Genomic DNA, 18,575 nt, shown 5'->3' with positions numbered 1-18,575 from the left:
GCACTGTCACAAACATACAAAAAACAATACTGTGAGACGCAGTACCACGGCCAGAGGCGGATTAAGCCCCTTTGGTGCCCTAAGCACCGAATACTTGGTGCCCCCTCATGTGTAATTTAATAATAAAAACAATAAACCACCGCTTAAAAGCAGAAGAGTGTTTTTACTAAAATAAAGGAACAAAGCGTTAGAAAAAGGGTTTGAATCTTGGGATCCCAACCCCAGTTGCAATAGTTAAAAACTCAAAAACGTTCCTCCATCAGATACAAATATACGCTAAAATTGTTCGGTCAGCCGCATGGAATGTATCAGCATGACAGGGTCTGGATCACCCTGGTCTACCTTATCAACTCCCGACTCCGCTGACCACTAGATCGTTGAAATGCGATCGTGGAACCGACACATAGTGTAAATAATTCATTGGTCCAATTGTTGAAGAGAAAAGAAATATTTTTAAAACAAAAAGGCAGCAACAAGGAGAATACTAGAAAGAAAAAACAACAACAATTTAGGAAAATGGCTCATAGGCCCATTTCGTGTTTAAAAAAATGTCAGTGTTTATTTTTAATAAAGAAGGTTAATATGATACTTGAAGACAAAAAATAAGCGAACATTTTGAAATTTGAGTCGTCCGGTGAACTCGTAATATTTTAATAAACACCGATAAACTATAAATAAATTCTGCTCTAAAATTTCTATGGTGCCCCTCTTTGCTTGGTTCCCTAAGCACGTGCTTATATTGTTTAATGGTTAATCCGGCGCTGACCACGGCAGCAAAATAGAAACCATGGCGGGTAATAAAGTATGCTGCCATAAACCATGGCATGTAGTAATTCTGTGGAAGTATAAAAATTCATCTTCTTCATAGCTATTTATAGAAGAGTCCATGTGTTATTTTTTCATTTCAAGTCGTGTTGTTTGGGTCTGGTGTCTATGCTCTGTAATTTGGAACGATGAGTTAATAAAAAAAGTTATTTTGCTCAAATCTTGATCAACGTGCCCCTAGGGTACGCAAATGACCATGGTTTGTTCGTGACAGGATCTGCCATAAAGTGGTCATAACTGTGACCTTAAATATTCGAGGTTATCGATCCTTCAGATTAAATTGTGCATCCACTCCCGTTAAGTTGTAAATGTAAACTATGTATCTAAGAGCTTTAAATCAGGAAACATGAGTGCTTGCAATGAGGTTTTCGCATACCTTAATGATGTTTTTCAAAAGAAAACTATTCAAAAAAATTCACTTATAGACGTTGTAAAAACTAGACAAAAATTGAATTAATAGTGATACCATAGCGTGAGGTCTTCTGCCATATGTTGCCCACCCAGGTTCAGTCTGCAGTCTAATGCGATCTGCCCAGCAAATGGAGCGAACACCAATTCTTCCGATAGGCTTGTGTTATTTAACATCAATTGAGGTCAATTCAAGATGTCGCAGAAGGTCTAACAAAACCCCTCTTTCATATACGCTGTTTTTGAAAAGTTCAATTATCGCTTTGGTACATACACAAATTAAGTGTTTATCGCTGAATAAATTGTAGCCTATAGCGCTATAGAACTAAGGCACATCCGTTAGAAATGGAAATGCAACGGTAGACCTCGCGCTGTAGCGTGGTAGACCCCTCTTCCTCAAGTTACGTGTCTCATAAAAATGTAAATGTTTTTATTATCGTTTATTCATTGAAGGATAGCTAGAAAAAGATTACATTTATGGTCTTCTTTTCCATAGTGCAATATAATTGTTTAAAAGTGGGCTACTGTTAGACAGACGGAGAATCCCAGAAATAGTTCAAAAGCACAAGTGCAAGTCAAATATAGAAAACCTGCATCAGCTAACTGAATTAATTGGAAGTATAGTGAAAGCTGTACGACAAAACCCATGTCATATTGCCAGGCATATCGATTCCTAGACTATCGGTGAATTTCCAAAGCACGTCAATGTAAATAACTCAGCTCTTTTTGCATCTGAGAAATTAGGAAATAAATCGATTGAGCTATCTATGCCCGTCCAACCGCAAATGAGCTCTCCCAGTCAAGTAATCAGTTTTTTATATTTAAACCAACATATTGCCATTTTGGATAGTTTTGAGGAATCACCATTTCTTTCGTTACACATTTGCGAATTGCAATTGGGATATCATATCTCCAATTTCCGACAAAATATTTATGTATCAGAATGGATACTAGGATATGCTCATATTACTACTGATTTAAAATACCAATACCAATTTGTACAACAACAGTTATATCACATCGGAATTACCTTCGGCGAGTGAAAACACAGAAGAAACTTGGGTGGCACTTTGGTATGCGATCTGTATAATGTGGTATCTGTGTGTATAACGTAATCACAATCGCATAAAGACATTTACATATAATTCGGTTCCTAACCATAACCTAACAAAATCACTGAAATTTCATACCAAAGTACCACCGGAACTTATGCATCCACTTACAAGCATGTATTAATTGGCCGAAGTATATATTTAGGATTCATATCGCAGATGGGAACTGCGCGTAGAAAGGTTGGCCTTGGGGTTTCGCACCAGAGTTTAATAATTTGCAGTAAATTGCGTTACCATGCGGATTATTTGTCAATTGATTTTACTCGAGCTGGGAGTCAACAAACGCCGTATGTTTGTGATGTCGGCATGATGACATATATCTATTAATAAAAAATTTGTCGCACCGTTAAATGTTATATGCAGTGAATGGCCAATAAATATATATGTTAGGCATTTAGCATGAACATTTCGCTTTCCAGTCTGCGTTATAATATTATGATATTAGTCTGGTATCGTCATTTTCTGATTAACCGTAGATGTATTGGTAAAGTTATATATCTCTGCTGAAGGGGATTTTCAATCAATGTAGTAGTATTTCAGCGACAACAACACTGTGAAACGCCAGAGAATTTCCATTTTTTTTTTTAATTTCCAACATACGGGACTTTTTCCTCCACTTTCTGTTGACAAGGCGCTGTTAACAAGTTATTTATCATACAAATCAGGGTGTCTGCTGGTGCTGGTCAGTAAGTAGACTTACAGTCACATCAGTAATAGTTATTTTCCGATTTTGAACGTTGTTTAAAGTATATTACCCTTGTCGCAGATATATGTTTTGGTCAGAATGCTCATTATAACGATTGCAACAATACAGTTATTGCAATAAATGATAAGATTATAATCGACTATAATTATCTATTTGCAGCTTTCTAGATGGTTTTTAGCTTGTTTTTTCGTTGTTATTGGCACGTCATCGGAAGCATACATAATTTGAAAAATACAGACAAGCGAAAGTCTTTAGAAGTGATATTCGGTATTGAAGTTAGCATCGCTTAAATTGTCTTACATATCGCTTATTGATCAAGCTATACTTCCAATATTTTTGAATATCGATAAGCAACCAAAGTCCAGTCGAAAGCAACCGCAGTTTTAAGAAAACTACTTGCATATATACATATATAGGAAATTTATATAGATAGTCAGTAAAAACCCGCCCGGAAATTTTCCGAAAGTTTAACAAGATTATCAATTTTATCTTATTCTATCTGTATTAGCATTGATAAATTCTCAGTTCAAAAGTCATTGCAAATATTCGACATAGCTTGTATGTGCAATAACCTAGTCTGGAGGCATGTATTGTACATCTTTGCCTTGTTAACTCTCCCTTGTTTATGATTCGAAATGCATAATTTGTATTTTGTTTTTCTTTATCAAATTTTTGCTTTTACATGTGTAGTTTCCAGCACATAACTTCTCAAGGAAACAAAAAAGACAGCATGGTTAGTTTATTTGCAATTCTGCTGTTTTGTCTGATTTCAGCAACAAATTCGTTGCCTGATGATGGTCTCTGTTCCCAAGTTTATCAAATGCATGAATATTGTACAAGACAGGTTCATGGTACGTTACCTTCAAATTCGCGACCAGACCATGTTCATGCAAGACGAGTTGGTAAAGCTGGGCCACGTGGACCACCAGGTGTTGTTAACTATACAAAAATAGAAAAAGAAATGCAGAGGAAATTTGACGGTAAGCTATATATCAGTAATAGGGTTTGGTTTTTATACGGTTTTGCCATTGGTTGGTATCATATTTTCGGAGACACCGAATTTTGCGTATTTAGTCCAAGTTCAAACTACCTTATGGTTCTCGGAAATATCACATTTATTTCAAAGCGAAATTGAAAAATGGGGATAATCATTGTTTTTATCGCCACAAAGCACAAATTCGTGCAGTGGGTCCATGTGCTGCATCTCGATTACTCACCTTGCTGTGGTACAGGCTTCACTTTTGAAGCGAGTTAAGTTCTAAATAATTTGTTTGTCATATAGAAATGGAGATTCGTTTTAAAACGAAGATGATCAACATTGAAGAAAAAATGTTAAACAATACATCTGAGATAGCAAGAAAATTTTCGGAATTGATTCGAGTTGCTGAAGGTTGGTATTCAAGAATAATCGCAACCATGCCATTACGATTTGTAAAAGACGTCTTAGCTTGAGTCAGCAAACTGAACACAGTCATACTTTTATGATCCCTTTCTCCCAATGGCGTCATAAATCAATTAAATTATTGTCGTTCCATTCAATATTTGGAATTTTTTAACAACGTTTCGTTACATTCAGATAACACAACTATTTTGGTTTACCACCTGGGCTTTGACTTCAGATATATATCAAAATTTTAGTCGATCGAACCAACAAAAGCAACAATAATTTCACACCGGGCCTCTAAACTGGCTTGGTATGGCAGTTATGATACCCGTTAAACATGATAATTGTCATTATCAAGTTAAATCTGAGTAAATTACAGAACTTCTTTCGGTAATATTAGCAAGTGTGTATGAAGGGTCGATAAAAGACAAAACGCGGGTTGTTTAAGCGGTTGGTGAATATTAAAAAGGTTTGTTTGTTTTACTGATGATGTATTGTAAACTTTGAATTTTAAGTTGGATCCCAATTTGATTCATATGATTCTCATAATTTGTGCTTTGATGGACGCCTTTGTATTGTCTTTATTTTTAAACTGGCATTGTTATATTGTTGATAGTTTTTTACTTTGATATTGAAGTCTTCAATTCTTTTAAAACAGAATTAAGACCTCTAACTTTTTCCGATTGCGGAAAAGTAACTAAAAATGATGCAAAAATGTGGAATGAAACCGGTGGAGTTTTCGATATTTATCCAACTTACACAAAGCTTGAAGTTTTCTGTGATCTAACAACTGACGGTGGTGGTTGGATGGTGAGGATAAAAAAAATTGTGTAAAATCTTGTAATATTTTATTTACTCATGTTCTATAACCACCAAATTGTTTGTATTAATACCAATATTCTTTATGACTATTATAAAATTTTGCTGCGTTCTTGAAAGATATTTCAACGACGGACAAGTGGCTCAACGGACTTTTACAGAACTTGGAATGAATACGTAAACGGATTTGGGAACAAAGCTGATGAATATTGGCTTGGTAAGTCTTAAAAATCTTTAGAAGGATGTCACAAAATAGGTATTCCATTTTTTCAATATTTGACCTATCTATAAGGCCTGAAGAATCTTCATCATCTGACACGTGATAATGACTATGAACTTCGTATTGATTTGGAAGATTGGGAAGGAAACAAGAAATATGCAAAATATTCGTAAGAATCATTTGATTACTTTTTTGATTTCCTTGATTCTAAAGTCTAACCTAAACTATTACACTAATTTTACAGCAATTTTAAAATAGGAGGATCGAAAACGAAATATACACTTGCTGTTGCAGGATACACTGGAGACGCGGGTGATTCTTTGAGTGGTCACAACGGTCTAAGATTTACGACCAAAGATCAAGACAATGATTCAAATTCTGCGAATTGTGCAGTATCTTTTAAAGGGGCATGGTGGTACTCGAGCTGTCATTCAAGCAATTTGAATGGTCATTATTTCAAAGGCGGAGTCCACAAATCTTACGCAGATGGTGTTGAATGGTCTCCTTGGAAGGGACAGTATTATTCTCTCAAAATTACAGAAATGAAAATTCGACCAATATAACAATCAATAACCCCTACAACAACAAACTTTATATTAACTTTTCGATTACCCACTACAGCAGTTTGGCATCACATAGGTAATTTTGTATAGCTTATCAGTTGATAATCTGGAATTACTTATATATTATCATTACCACTATTAGCTCTGTCGTGGCAATAAAAATATAAATTGGGTAAAACATGGACTAGTTTTTTTTTTTGTTTTCTTTTTTCTTTTCAATTTGAAAGCTATTCATCACTCTGCGTTTGTTTTCAATTTGATTGTAAATCGACCACACTGAATATATTTCATATAATATATTAAAGACAAAGGGACAATTTTTTTTTTTTGCAAAACTCAGCAAGAGCGCGATTACCTTACTAGGTCATTGAATTCGAATTTTTCGTCCGGTCTTCAGAGTTGACTTTGAAAAAATTAATGAAACAGAGGAGCAATGCTCAAATATATGGACACGAAAGCCTACGCGATCTCCGCTAATTTTTTTTGCAAAACTCAGCAATGGCGCGATTACCTTACTAAGTCATTGAATTCAAATTTTTCGTCCGGTCTTCAGAATTGACTTTAAAAAAATTAATGAAACAGAGGAGCAATGCTCAAATATATGGACACGAAAGCCTACGCGATTTCCACTAAAATTTGTCTGATCTATCAAAAGATTTAAATAATAAATTGCGAATTAAGTCCGGCCTGCGCAGCAATTCACATCGATACCAATAATATCTTTGTCTGACTGGTTACATGTGACGGCAATGTTCGTAGAAAGGGCAAAATTTTAGATAAAATATACATCGATATTCACAGTAGAACTCGGAGAAATTTTAACGATATATAATAGCAACAGCCTTCTGAGCGCCTCAGCCTTCTCTTAGTAGCCTACTGAAAATTTGTAAACAATTATCAGTTCAAAGGAAAAGGCTATTTTTTCCAACAACAAATGTCATTCAAACAACTTGGCAAATAGATAAATTATGCACATTTCGTGTCCATCTAGGATAGTGGAGTTCGGTCGTATTTGATTTTTGACCAAATATTATGGTGCCCCTCTTTGCTTGGTTCCCTAAGCACATTGTTTAATGGTTAATCCGGCGCTGACCACGGCAGCAAAATAGAAACCATGGCGGGTAATAAAGTATGCTGCCATAAACCAAAGCATGTAGTAATTCTGTGAAAGTTTAAAAATTCATCTCTTCATGGCTATTTATAGAAGAGTCCATGTGTTATTTTTCCTATTCAAGTCGTGTTGTTTGGGTCTGGTGTCTATGCTCTGTAATTTGGAACGATAAGTTAATAAAAAAAGTTATTTTGCTCAAATCTTGATTAACGTGCCCCTAGGGTACGCAAATGACCATGGTTTGTTCGTGACAGGATCTGCCATGAAGTGGTCATAACTGTGACCTTAAATATTCGAGGTTATCGATCCTTCAGATTAAATTGTGCATCCACTCCCGTTAAGTTGTAAATGTAAACTATGTATCTAAGAGCTTTAAATCAAGAAACATGCGTGCTTGCAATGAGGTTTTCGCATACCTTCATGATGTTTTTCAAAAGAAAACTATTCAAAAAAAGTCACTTATAAACGTCGTAAAAACTAGACAAAAATTGAATTAATAGTGATACCATAGCGTGAGGTCTTCTGCCATATGTTGCCTACCCAGGTTCAGTCTGCGGTCTAATGCGATCTGCCCAGCAAATGGAGCGAACACCAATTCTTCCTATAGGCTTGTGTTATTTAACATCAATTGAGGTCAATTCAAGATGTCGCAGAAGGTCTAACAAAACCCCTCTGTCATATACGCTGTTTTTGAAAAGTTCAATTATCGCTTTGGTACATACACAAATTAAGTGTTTATCGCTGAATAAATTGTAGCCTATAGCGCTATAGAACTAAGGCACATCCGTTAGAAATGGAAATGCAACGGTAGACCTCGCGCTGTAGCGTGGTAGACCCCCTCTACCTCAAGTTACGTGTCTCGTAAAAATGTAAATGTTTTTATTATCGTTTATTCATTGAAGAATAGCTAGAAAAAGATTACATTTATGGTCTTCTTTTCCATAGTGCAATATAATTGTTTAAAAGTGGGCTACTGTTAGACAGACGGAGAATCCCAGAAATAGTTCAAAAGCACAAGTGCAAGTCAAATATAGAAAACCTGCATCAGCTAACTGAATTAATTGGAAGTATAGTGAAAGCTGTACGACAAAACCCATGGCATATCGATTCCTAGACCGTCGGTGAATTTCCAAAGCACGTCAATGTAAATAACTCACCTCTTTTCGCATCTGAGAAATTAGGAAATAAATCGATTGAGCTATGCCCGTCCAACCGCAAATGAGCTCTCCCAGTCAAGTAATCAGTTTGTTATATTTAAACCAACATATTTCCATTTTGGATAGTTTTGAGGAATCACCATTTCTTTCGTTACACATTTGCGAATTGCAATTGGGATATCATATCTCGAATTTCCGACAAAATATTTATGTATCAGAATGGATACTAAGATATGCTCATATTACTACTGATGTAAAATACCAATACCAATTTGTACAACAACAGTTATATCACATCGGAGTTACCTTCGGCGAGTGATAACACAAAAAAAAATTGGGTGGCACTTTGGTATGCGATCTGTATAATGTGGTATCTGTGTGTATAACGTGATCACAATCGCATAAAGACATTTACATATAATTCGGTTCCTAACCATAACCTAACAAAATCATTGAAATTTCATACCAAAGTAGCACCGGAACTTCTGATCTAACAACTGACGATGGTGGTTGGATGGTGAAAATAAAAAAATTGTGCATAATTTTGTAACACTCTATTCACCTTTGTTCCATAACCACCGAATTGATTGTATTAATACCAATATTCTTTATGACTATTATAAAATGTTCCTGCGTTCTTGAAAGATATTTCAACGACGGACAAGTGGCTCAACGGACTTCTACAGAACTTGAAATGAATACGTAAATGGATTTGGGAACAAAGCTGATGAATATTGGCTTGGTAAGTTTCAAAAATCTTCAGCATAATGACACAATTAATTATTCTCTTTTTTTCAATATTTGACCTATCTATAAGGCCTGGAGAATCTTCATCACCTGACACGTTATAATGACTATGAACTTCGTATTGATTTGGAAGATTGGGAAGGAAACAAGAAATATGCAAAATATTCGTAAAATTCATTTGATTACTTTTTTGATTTACTTAATTCTAAAATCTAACCTATGACATTAATTTTACAGCAATTTCAAAGTAGGAGGACCGAAAACGAAATATACACTTGCCGTTGGAGGATACACTGGAGACGCGGGTGATTCTTTGAGTGTTCATAACGGTCGAAGATTTACGACTAAGGATCAAGACAATGATTCATATTCTGGGAATTGTGCAGTGTCTTTTAAAGGGGCATGGTGGTACTCAGGCTGCCATTCAAGCAACTTGAATGGTCATTATTTCATAGGAGGAGTTCACAATTCTTACGCAGATGGTGTTGAATGGTCTCCTTGGAAGGGACAGTATTATTCTCTTAAAGTTACGGAAATGAAAATTCGACCAATATAACAATCCATAACGACTACAATAACAGACTTTATATGAACTTTTCGATTAGATTACTATTTTGATTACTTATTACAGCAATTCGGCATCTCATCAAATAGGTATATTCGTAAAACATTATCAGTTGATCCTCTTGAATTACATGTATATTACATTACTAATCGTAGCTCTGTCATGGTAAAAAAAATATAAATTGGGTAAAACATGGACTAGATTTACTTTGTGTTGTTTTTTCTTCTCAAAAGCTATCCATCCAGCTGTGTTCCTTTTCAATTTGATTGTAAATCGACCACACTGAATTTATTTCATATAATAAATTAAAGACAAAGGGGCCAATTTTTCTGCAAAACTCAGCAATGGCGCGATCAACTTACTAAGTCATTGAATTTAAATTGTTCGTCTGTATATAACTCGGTCTTCAGCATTGACTTTGAAAAATTAATGAAACAGAGGAGCAATGCTCAAATATTAGGACATGAAAGCCTACGCGATTTCCGCTAAAATCTGTCGGATCTATCAAAAGCTCTAAATAAAAATTGGCAAATTAAGTCCGGCCTGCGCAGAAATTCACATCGATACCGATAATATCTTTGTTTGACTGGTTACATGTGACGGCAATGTTTGTAGAAATCGCAAAATATCAAATGAAATATCGACATTCTCAGTAGAACTCGGAGAAAATATGACGATATAATAGCAATCGTCATTTTGGCCCTCAAGCCTTCTTTTAGTAGCCTACTTGCAATTTGAAAACGATTAACAGTTTAGGAAAAAAGCTCACATTTCGTGTCCATCTAAGATAATGGAGTTCGTTTGTATTTGATTTTCGACCAAATATATATCAGTTGGTTTTGGTGTCGCGACCTGAGCCGTCCAACTTTATACACAACTACGTTGTTAGGGGATCTCTTTTTGACAATATTTTGATATATTTAACTTCATTTCACAGTAAATATCATAAGCATAAATATCAGACATGTCCTGAACTTTTGTGTATAAAATGTTCAACATAGAAGTAAATATTATCAATTCCTCGACTGTCTATCTCACTAACGCACAAATGCCTAAATTTTGCAAATGGCCGTGGGTTTAAATGACCGTGGGTGCAAATTGTAGGAGGGTGCTGAACGTAACATAGGTTTGAATCTACGTGGATGCGAAGAGTCCAGTAATCTTGCACTCATCCCCATGGGGTTCGAACATGCGAACACACAAAGGGTAATCAGATATGTTAGGAGCATTTATTCATAACGCTTAGCACGATGCGTCAATCTCTAAGTCGATAAGCACAGATCACAGAGTAACATAAAAAAAGAAACTGAAGATAGTAGTTTGAAGGATATATTTGCCAAACATATTTAAATCAGTCAAATCACGTTTCACGTAGCTCCCAGTTTTCAATATATTTTTCCATCGATAAAGGTAGTGTAGTCTAGTTATATGTAGCCTATATATGAATAATGGGATTTTCATATTCATCCCGGGATAATACTATGGTTGAACATTTCAAATATTTCCATGATTTTATGATTCAAGACATTTGTTTACAATTGTGTGTGCTTACGTGCTCTACAATGATTATAATTATAAGTATATTTCGAACGCTTACTTCACAGATTTTCCAATTGCATTGCAGCGTTTGTGTATTTATTTCACTAGTGTTTTTGTATATCAATGCTAGGTAGCCAACCGGCGTGCATTCCTTGAACATGATATTTTTATTGTGGTACGATTGTGAACATTTCCCCTGTTACACGAAAAAATTAATAAAAATCATTTTTAACGGTTTCGCGACCTATCTCGTGCTACGCGAAAGTCGAAAGTTATTTGACCGTACCGTACAGTAGGCTAACTAAGGCACTGTATAAGCTATAAGGTAAGGTCATTGGGGTGTATAACAGTAGGAAAGGTAGTCCACTACTTCACCGCACCACTGGATAATTATAATACCCCGAGTATGGCTTAACTAAAACGAGTATGGGCTGGCGTCACACGAGTGTAGGTTAGCATCACGCAAATGTGGGACTGGCGTTATGGCAATGTCAGGGCAACCCTAAACGTATACAAACTACTAAGTTGCATAAGTCTATGTGTAAATCAGCACCAGAACTTTTGAGAGTCCGGCAATTGTCATTAAAGAGACAACCTTAAGTCATAAAATTGGTCATATCTTCCCAAGTGAGTTCATTAGGCCCTCTTCTCAAAAATGAATATATATATATAGGAATTTCCTTCATTTGGTATACGAAAATATTGACAAAAAATTACGTGTATTTTATATTGCTGAAGCAACATGATGGATTTTGGTATTTCAAATATTCACCAATAAGATGCTAATAGGTAGGCATGCATCATCAACTATTTATAATTATTTGGTACTCCTGAAGTATGCGCACCAAAATGTCGCATAACCTGAACCCTAACCTGGTACAGTGGTACACAACCGGATTTCAAGTTGTGCGCCATCTTGGTGCGCATACTTTAGGAGGTCCAATTATTTTATCATTGGCACAAATATGATCAATTTAGCAATGTTATTCATGACAGAGTCTTGACTAAAATAAATTTATTAACATTTTTTACGTGTTCTTTTAACTTTGGTCAGAAAAATCTTCAACCATTATACTATGTTCTCCGGTAGGCCGTCATTGCGAGGCTAGAAAAGACGATGTCGTTTTAGGTTGGTTTTTATGGATAATACATCATAATTTAACGCACTGTTTATAATTTCATCCACTTCTTCCTTTTAGGGTTCAGCTTATTAGTGACTTCAGTTACCCTACCATTTGTCGAAAGAAATTTCATCCACTTCTTCCTTTTCAAGGTTCAGCCTTACAGTGACTTCCGCCACCCTGCCATTCGTCGGAATAAATTTCTTCCACGTCTTCTTTTTAGGGTTCGGTATTTTTGTGACTTCTACCCCTCCCCATTCGTAGGAAGAAATTCTATCCAATCCTTCCTTTTAGGGTTCGGCTTTTTAGTGACTTCAATCATCCCATCTACCTACAAATTTTTTTTATCCACCTCCTCCTCTTAGTTTTCCGTCTTTGAGTGTTTTATAATTTTTCCTTATGGGAACACTCCGGCTTTCGGATTTCATCCGTTTCTTCCTTCGGCCTTTTAGTGTTGTCCCAATTGTGGTAACTGGGCCGAGCTTGGTGCTGCATTTGAGTGGGATATTTCAGCTATGGTCTATATATTTTCAGGGTAACTAAGTAACTAAATGAGTAACCGAACGAGAGGCCGTGGTTCGCCATATAATTAAGCCTTCTTTTTGGCTTGTGATGAATATGTAAAATTCTAATCTCTTCTTTCTGTATTCGGGCGCTTAAGTAGATATAAATATGAAAAACTCTATTCGATTTACCCTCGTTCCCGTTTTTTGTAAGCTCATACTTTTTATTTTCAGCCTTGGTCAATTTCTAGGTTTTCACATTTAACATCGTCGGTAAGTTTTTTTTGTTGTTCATGTTCAACTGGACGCTGTGATCCCGTGCCCGTACTCCCGACCAGTAGCGTAATTTCATTCCCTTTGCTTAATTTTGAAGATTGTATTGTACTTTTGTACCACTTCTTCTTGGCAAAACCTTTCATTATATCCTGATTGCATAATCAGTTTTTATATATTTATTTTTATCAATCATTTTATCGCCTGGTATTATGGAGTGAAAAAAAAGTTATACTTATTATACCGGTTCCACTAACATACCACATAGGGTTGGATTATCAGGATAACGGTTATCCGGATAACCGGTTAACCGAGAGATATTTTGCTATCTGATATCCGGATATTATTGTGACGGTTAAATGGATAATAGAGTAGTATAAATAATGCATATGCGCATTAGTGATTTTTATATTTTTTGTTGAGTGGCGACTGATATCTCTCAGAGCATATAATAACCACATTTTATTCACACTACTCTGCCTATGTTTTAGCCATACGTGGAATGCTGGAGTGAACTTCACTATTACATCACAAAACACGCAGAACAAATGTGATTATTGCGTAATTGCGTTATAGTCGACGTCATAAACCGATGGATTCATAATTAAAAAACAACCATTGATAATATAGCGGGTATTTCCAGTCTGCGTTATAATAATATGATATTAGTCTGGTATCGTGATTTTCTGGTTAACTGTAGATGTATTGTTAAAGTTATATATCTTTGCTGAAGGGGATTTTCAATCAATGTAGTAGTATTTCAGCGACAACAACTACTGTGAAATGCCAGAAAATTTTCAAACTTTCTCAATTTCAAACATACGGGACTTTTTCATCCACTCTGTTGACAAGGCGCTGTGGACATGTTTATTTTCATAAAACTCGGGGTGTCTGCTAGTCAGTCAATAGACTTATGGTCACATATCAGTAATAGTGATTTTTTAATTTTGAACGTTGTCTAAAGTACCTTACCCTTGGCGCAGTATATTTTTAGGCCAGAATGTTCATTTATAACGATTGCAATAATACAGTTATTGCAATAATGATACGATTATCTATTTGCAGCTTTCTAGATTGATTTTGAACTTGTTTTAGGTTGTTATTGTTATCGTTGCATACGCGTCATCGGAAGCATACATAATTTGAAAAATACGGACAAGCGAAAGTCTATAGAAGTGGTCTCAAAACAATAGATATTCGGTATTGAAGTTAGCATTGCTTGAATTGTCTTACATATCGCTTATTGATCGAGCTATATTTCCAATATTTCTAAATATCGATGAGCAACCAAAGTCCAGTCCGAAGCAACCGTGGTTTCAAGTAATTATCTATTATAATCAGTGAAAACCCGTCTGAAGGTATAAATTTTCCCAAATTTTTTACAAGATTATCAATTTTATCTTATTATATATATCTGTATTAGTATTTGATAAGGTCTCAGTTCAAAAATCGTTGCAAATATTCAACATAGCTTGTATGCGCAGTAACCCAGTCTGGAGGCATGTATTGTACATCTTTTCCTTGTTAATTCTCCCTTGTTGATGACTCGAAATGCATAATTTGTATTTTTTTTTTCATCAAAGTTCTTGCTCTTACATGTGTAGTTTCCAGCAATATAACTTCTGTAGGAAACAAAAGGGAAAGCATGGTTAGTTTATTTGCAATTCTGCTGTTTTGTCTGATTTCAGCAACAAATTCGTTGCCTGATGATGGTCTCTGTTCCCAAGTTTATCAAATGCATGAATATTGCACAAGGCAGGTTCATGGTACGTTACCTTCAAATTCGCGACCAGACCATGTTCATGCAAGACCAGTTGGTAAAGCTGGACCACGTGGACCACCAGGTTTTGTTAACTATACAAAAATAGGAAATGAAATGCAGAGGAAATTTGACGGTAAGCTATATATCAGTAATATGGTTTGGTTTTTACACGGTTTTGCCATTGGTTGGTATCATATTTTCGGAGACACCGAATTTTGCATATTTAGTCCCAGTTCAAACTACCTTATGATACTCGGAAATATCACGTTTATTTCAAAGCGCAATTGAAAAATGGAGATAATCATTGTTTTTATCGCCACAAAGCACAAATTCGTGCAGTGGGTCCATGTGCTGCATCTCGATTACTCACCTTGCTGTGGTACAGGCTTCACTTTTGAAGCGAGTTAGGTTCTAAACAATTTGTTTGTCATATAGAAATGGAGATTCGTTTTAAAACGAAAATGATCAACATTGAAGAAAAAATGTTAAACAATACATCTGAGATAGAAAGAAAATTTTCGGAATTGATTCGAGTTGCTGAAGGTTGGTATTCAAGAATAATCGCAGCCATGCCAGTACGATTTGTAAAAGACGTCTTAGCTTGAGTCAGCAAACTGAACACAGTCATACTTTTATGATCCCTTTCTCCCAATGGCGTCATAAATCAATTCAACTATTGTCGTTCAATTCAATATTTGGAATTTTTTAACAACGTTTCGTTACATTCAGATAACACAACTATTTTGGTTTACCACCTGGGCTTTGACTTCAGATATATATCAAAATTTTAGTCGATCGAACCAACAAAAGCAACAATAATTTCACACCGGCCTCTAAACTGGCTTGGTATGGCAGTTATAATACCCGTTAAACATGATAATTGTCATTATCAAGTTAAATCTGAGTAAATTACAGAACTTCTTTCGGTAATATTAGCAAGTGTGTATGAAGGGTAGATAAAAGACAAAACGCGGGTTGTTTAAGCGGTTGGTGAATATTAAAAAGGTTTGTTTGTTTTACTGATGATGTATTGTAAACCTTGAATTTTAAGTTGGATTCCAATTTCATTCATATGATTCTCATAATTTGTGCTTTAATGGACGCTGTTGTATTGTCTTTATTTTTAAACTGGCATTGTTATATTGTTGATAGTTTTTTATTTTTTGCTTCGATATTGACTTCTTTTAAAACAGAATTAAGACCTCTAACTTTTTCCGATTGCGGAAAAGTAACTAAAAATGATGCAAAAATGATATGGAATGAAACCGGTGGAGTTTTCGATATTTATCCAACTTACACAAAGCTTGAAGTTTTCTGTGATCTAACAACTGACGGTGGTGGTTGGATGGTGAGGGGAAAAAATTTGTAAATCCTTGTACTTTATTTAAATACTTTATTTACTCATGTTCTATAACCACCAAATTGTTTGTATTAACACCAATATTCTTTATGACTATTATAAAAATTTGCTGCGTTCTTAAAGATATTTCAACGACGGACAAGTGGCTCAACGAACTTCTACAGAACTTGGAATGAATACGTAAATGGATTTGGGAACAAAGCTGATGAATATTGGCTTGGTAAGTCTTAAAAATCTTCAGCATAATGACACAAATAGTTATTCTCTTTTTTTTAATATTTCATCTTTCTGAAAGGCCTGGAGAATCTTCATCACCTGACACGTGATAATGACTATGAACTTCGTATTGATTTGGAAGATTGGGAAGGAAACAAGAAATATGCAAAATATTCGTAAAAAGCATATGATTACTTTTTTCATTTACTTCATTCTAAAGTCTCTAACCTATAACATTAATTTTACAGCAATTTCAAAATAGGAGGACCGACATCGAAATATGCACTTGCTGTTGGAGGATACACTGGAGACGCTGGGGATTCTTTGAGTGGTCATAACGGTCAAAGATTTACGACCAAGGATCAAGACAACGATTCATATTCTGCGAATTGTGCAGTATCTTTCAAAGGGGCATGGTGGTACTCAAACTGCCATTCAAGCAATTTAAATGGTCATTATTTCGAAGGCGGAGTTCAAAAATCTTACGCAGATGGTGTTGATTGGTCTTCTTGGAAGGGGCAGTACTATTCTCTCAAAGTCACAGAAATGAAAATTCGACCAATATAACTATCCATAACCACTACAACAACAACACCAACAACTTTAGATGAACTTTTTAATTACTATTCCGATTACTTACTACAGCAATTTGACATCTATAACATTATCAGCTGATAATTTCGAATTATATTATCATTACTTATCGTAGTTCTGTCGTGGTAAAATCTTAATTAGAAAGTAGAACCTTGGGTGCCGTTGCTAGATAACCAACTTTGGTTCTCCGCGGCTTCCCTTCCACAGTAAAACCTACGCGTTTTACGCTAAAATCTGACTTGCGAATCAAGTCCCGCCTACGCAGCAATTCACATCGACACCGATAATTTTGAGGTATCAGTTTTGTCTGACTGTTTAGACGTGACGACAATACAAATGCCTATGGTTGCAAATGGTCATGGGTTCGAAATGTCGTGGGTGCGAACTGTAGGACTGTGCTAGAAATCAGAGATTGAAATATCCGCGTGTACAAAAGTATGCAGATGCAAGTGTTTAAGTTACATAGGTTTAAATGTAGCTACGTGGGCCTATTCGACGGAAGAAATTTTATTCACTTCTTACTTTTAGGGTTCAGCTTTTTAGTGACTTCAACCACCTCAATATTCGTCGAAAGCATTCCATCCACTTTTTCCATTTAGGGTTTGGTTTTTTAGTGACTTGAACCCACCCAACATCCGCCGGAAGAAATTTCATCCACTTCTTCCTTCATATTAAAGTTCAGCTTATTAGTGACTTCACCTCACTAGTCGTCGGAAGAAATTTCATCCACTTCTTCCTTTTTAGGATTAGTATTTTAGTGACAAACGCTGATATTATATGTAGCCCATTGGCAACGCTGCAATAGATCTTGGTATATTCCCAGATATCCTAAGATGTGCACAAGTCACACCAGTCTTCAAATCTGGAGATAGGACTAAAACTGAAAATTATCCACCAATTTCAATTCTTCTAGTCTCCCCTCCTATTTGAAAAACTTATACATAACATGCTTATTTGCTTCATTGCCAAACATAATTTGCTGAATAAATTCCAATTTAGATTCCGAAATGGGCATTCAACTACCCATACCATAATTGATTTTGTTAATTATGTTTATGTTAATTATTCATCAACGATCAGATGAAAAACAGTATCTTTTGCTTATTTATTGACCTAAAGAAGCATTTGACACAGTGAACCACAAAATGTTACTGCACAAATTATCATATTACGGTATACAAGGTATTTTAGTGGGACTCCTAGCTAACTATTTAACCAATCAAACACAACTTGTTCAATTATCAAATGACACAAAATCGTCAAAACTCTCAATTACCTGTGGAGTCCCTCACGGCTCGATTCTCGGTGTTTTTTTGTTTTGTTTGTTTTTTCATATGTGAATGACCTTCCAAACGCCTCCAGGATTGTCCACCAGTGCCCCATCATCATTGCAGGAAAAAATAAATGAGTAACCCATCAAAGTTCAAATCTTGATTGCTAGTAATAGATTGTCGATTAAAATCGCTAAGTCAAAATTTTTCATAATTTTTAGAAATAAAAAATCCAAATTTACAGCTTTCCAAGTTACGATTGACAATCAGTCTCTTGAAAAAGTAGACTTCTATAACCGAAATTGGACTGGGCACGTGA

The 18,575-nt window shown here is 35.4% G+C and overlaps 1 protein-coding gene and 1 pseudogene across 2 annotated transcripts; both read left to right on the top strand.

Annotated features, from left to right (window-relative positions):
• The first annotated feature begins 3,720 nt into the window (after nt 1–3,720).
• Nucleotides 3,721–6,329, top strand: LOC120339431 (microfibril-associated glycoprotein 4-like). Its single transcript, XM_039407556.2, has 6 exons — nt 3,721–4,031; nt 4,334–4,441; nt 5,094–5,245; nt 5,375–5,471; nt 5,547–5,643; nt 5,719–6,329. Exons 1-6 carry the CDS (start codon nt 3,734–3,736, stop codon nt 6,035–6,037), a joined length of 1,071 nt encoding a protein of 356 aa, XP_039263490.2. The 5' UTR covers nt 3,721–3,733; the 3' UTR covers nt 6,038–6,329.
• Nucleotides 6,330–7,151: 822 nt separating this feature from the next.
• On the top strand, nt 7,152–17,191 carry LOC120339252 (uncharacterized; annotated as a pseudogene). The gene is made up of 10 exons (XR_013477965.1): nt 7,152–7,166; nt 8,951–9,047; nt 9,123–9,219; nt 9,290–9,606; nt 14,742–14,948; nt 15,251–15,358; nt 16,009–16,163; nt 16,299–16,395; nt 16,471–16,567; nt 16,640–17,191. The product of XR_013477965.1 is annotated as an uncharacterized LOC120339252 (transcript).
• The last annotated feature ends 1,384 nt before the right edge of the window (nt 17,192–18,575 follow it).

Source organism: Styela clava, chromosome 9 (assembly GCF_964204865.1).
Source record: "Styela clava chromosome 9, kaStyClav1.hap1.2, whole genome shotgun sequence".
Classification (NCBI taxonomy): Eukaryota; Metazoa; Chordata; class Ascidiacea; order Stolidobranchia; family Styelidae; genus Styela; species Styela clava.
Note: the sequence above shows the minus strand (reverse complement) of the source record. Positions and strands in the feature narration are given on the sequence as shown.

What these genes read in the sequence shown, in the direction of transcription:
- LOC120339431 (XM_039407556.2), top strand. Translation starts at nt 3,734, where the DNA reads ATGTGTAGTTTCCAGCACATAACTTCTCAAGGAAACAAAAAAGACAGC. An exon ending in ATTGATTCGAGTTGCTGAAG is followed by an intron (nt 4,442 to 5,093) that starts GTTGGTATTCAA and finishes CTTTTAAAACAG; the next exon opens with AATTAAGACCTCTAACTTTT. An exon ending in AGCTGATGAATATTGGCTTG is followed by an intron (nt 5,472 to 5,546) that starts GTAAGTCTTAAA and finishes CCTATCTATAAG; the next exon opens with GCCTGAAGAATCTTCATCAT.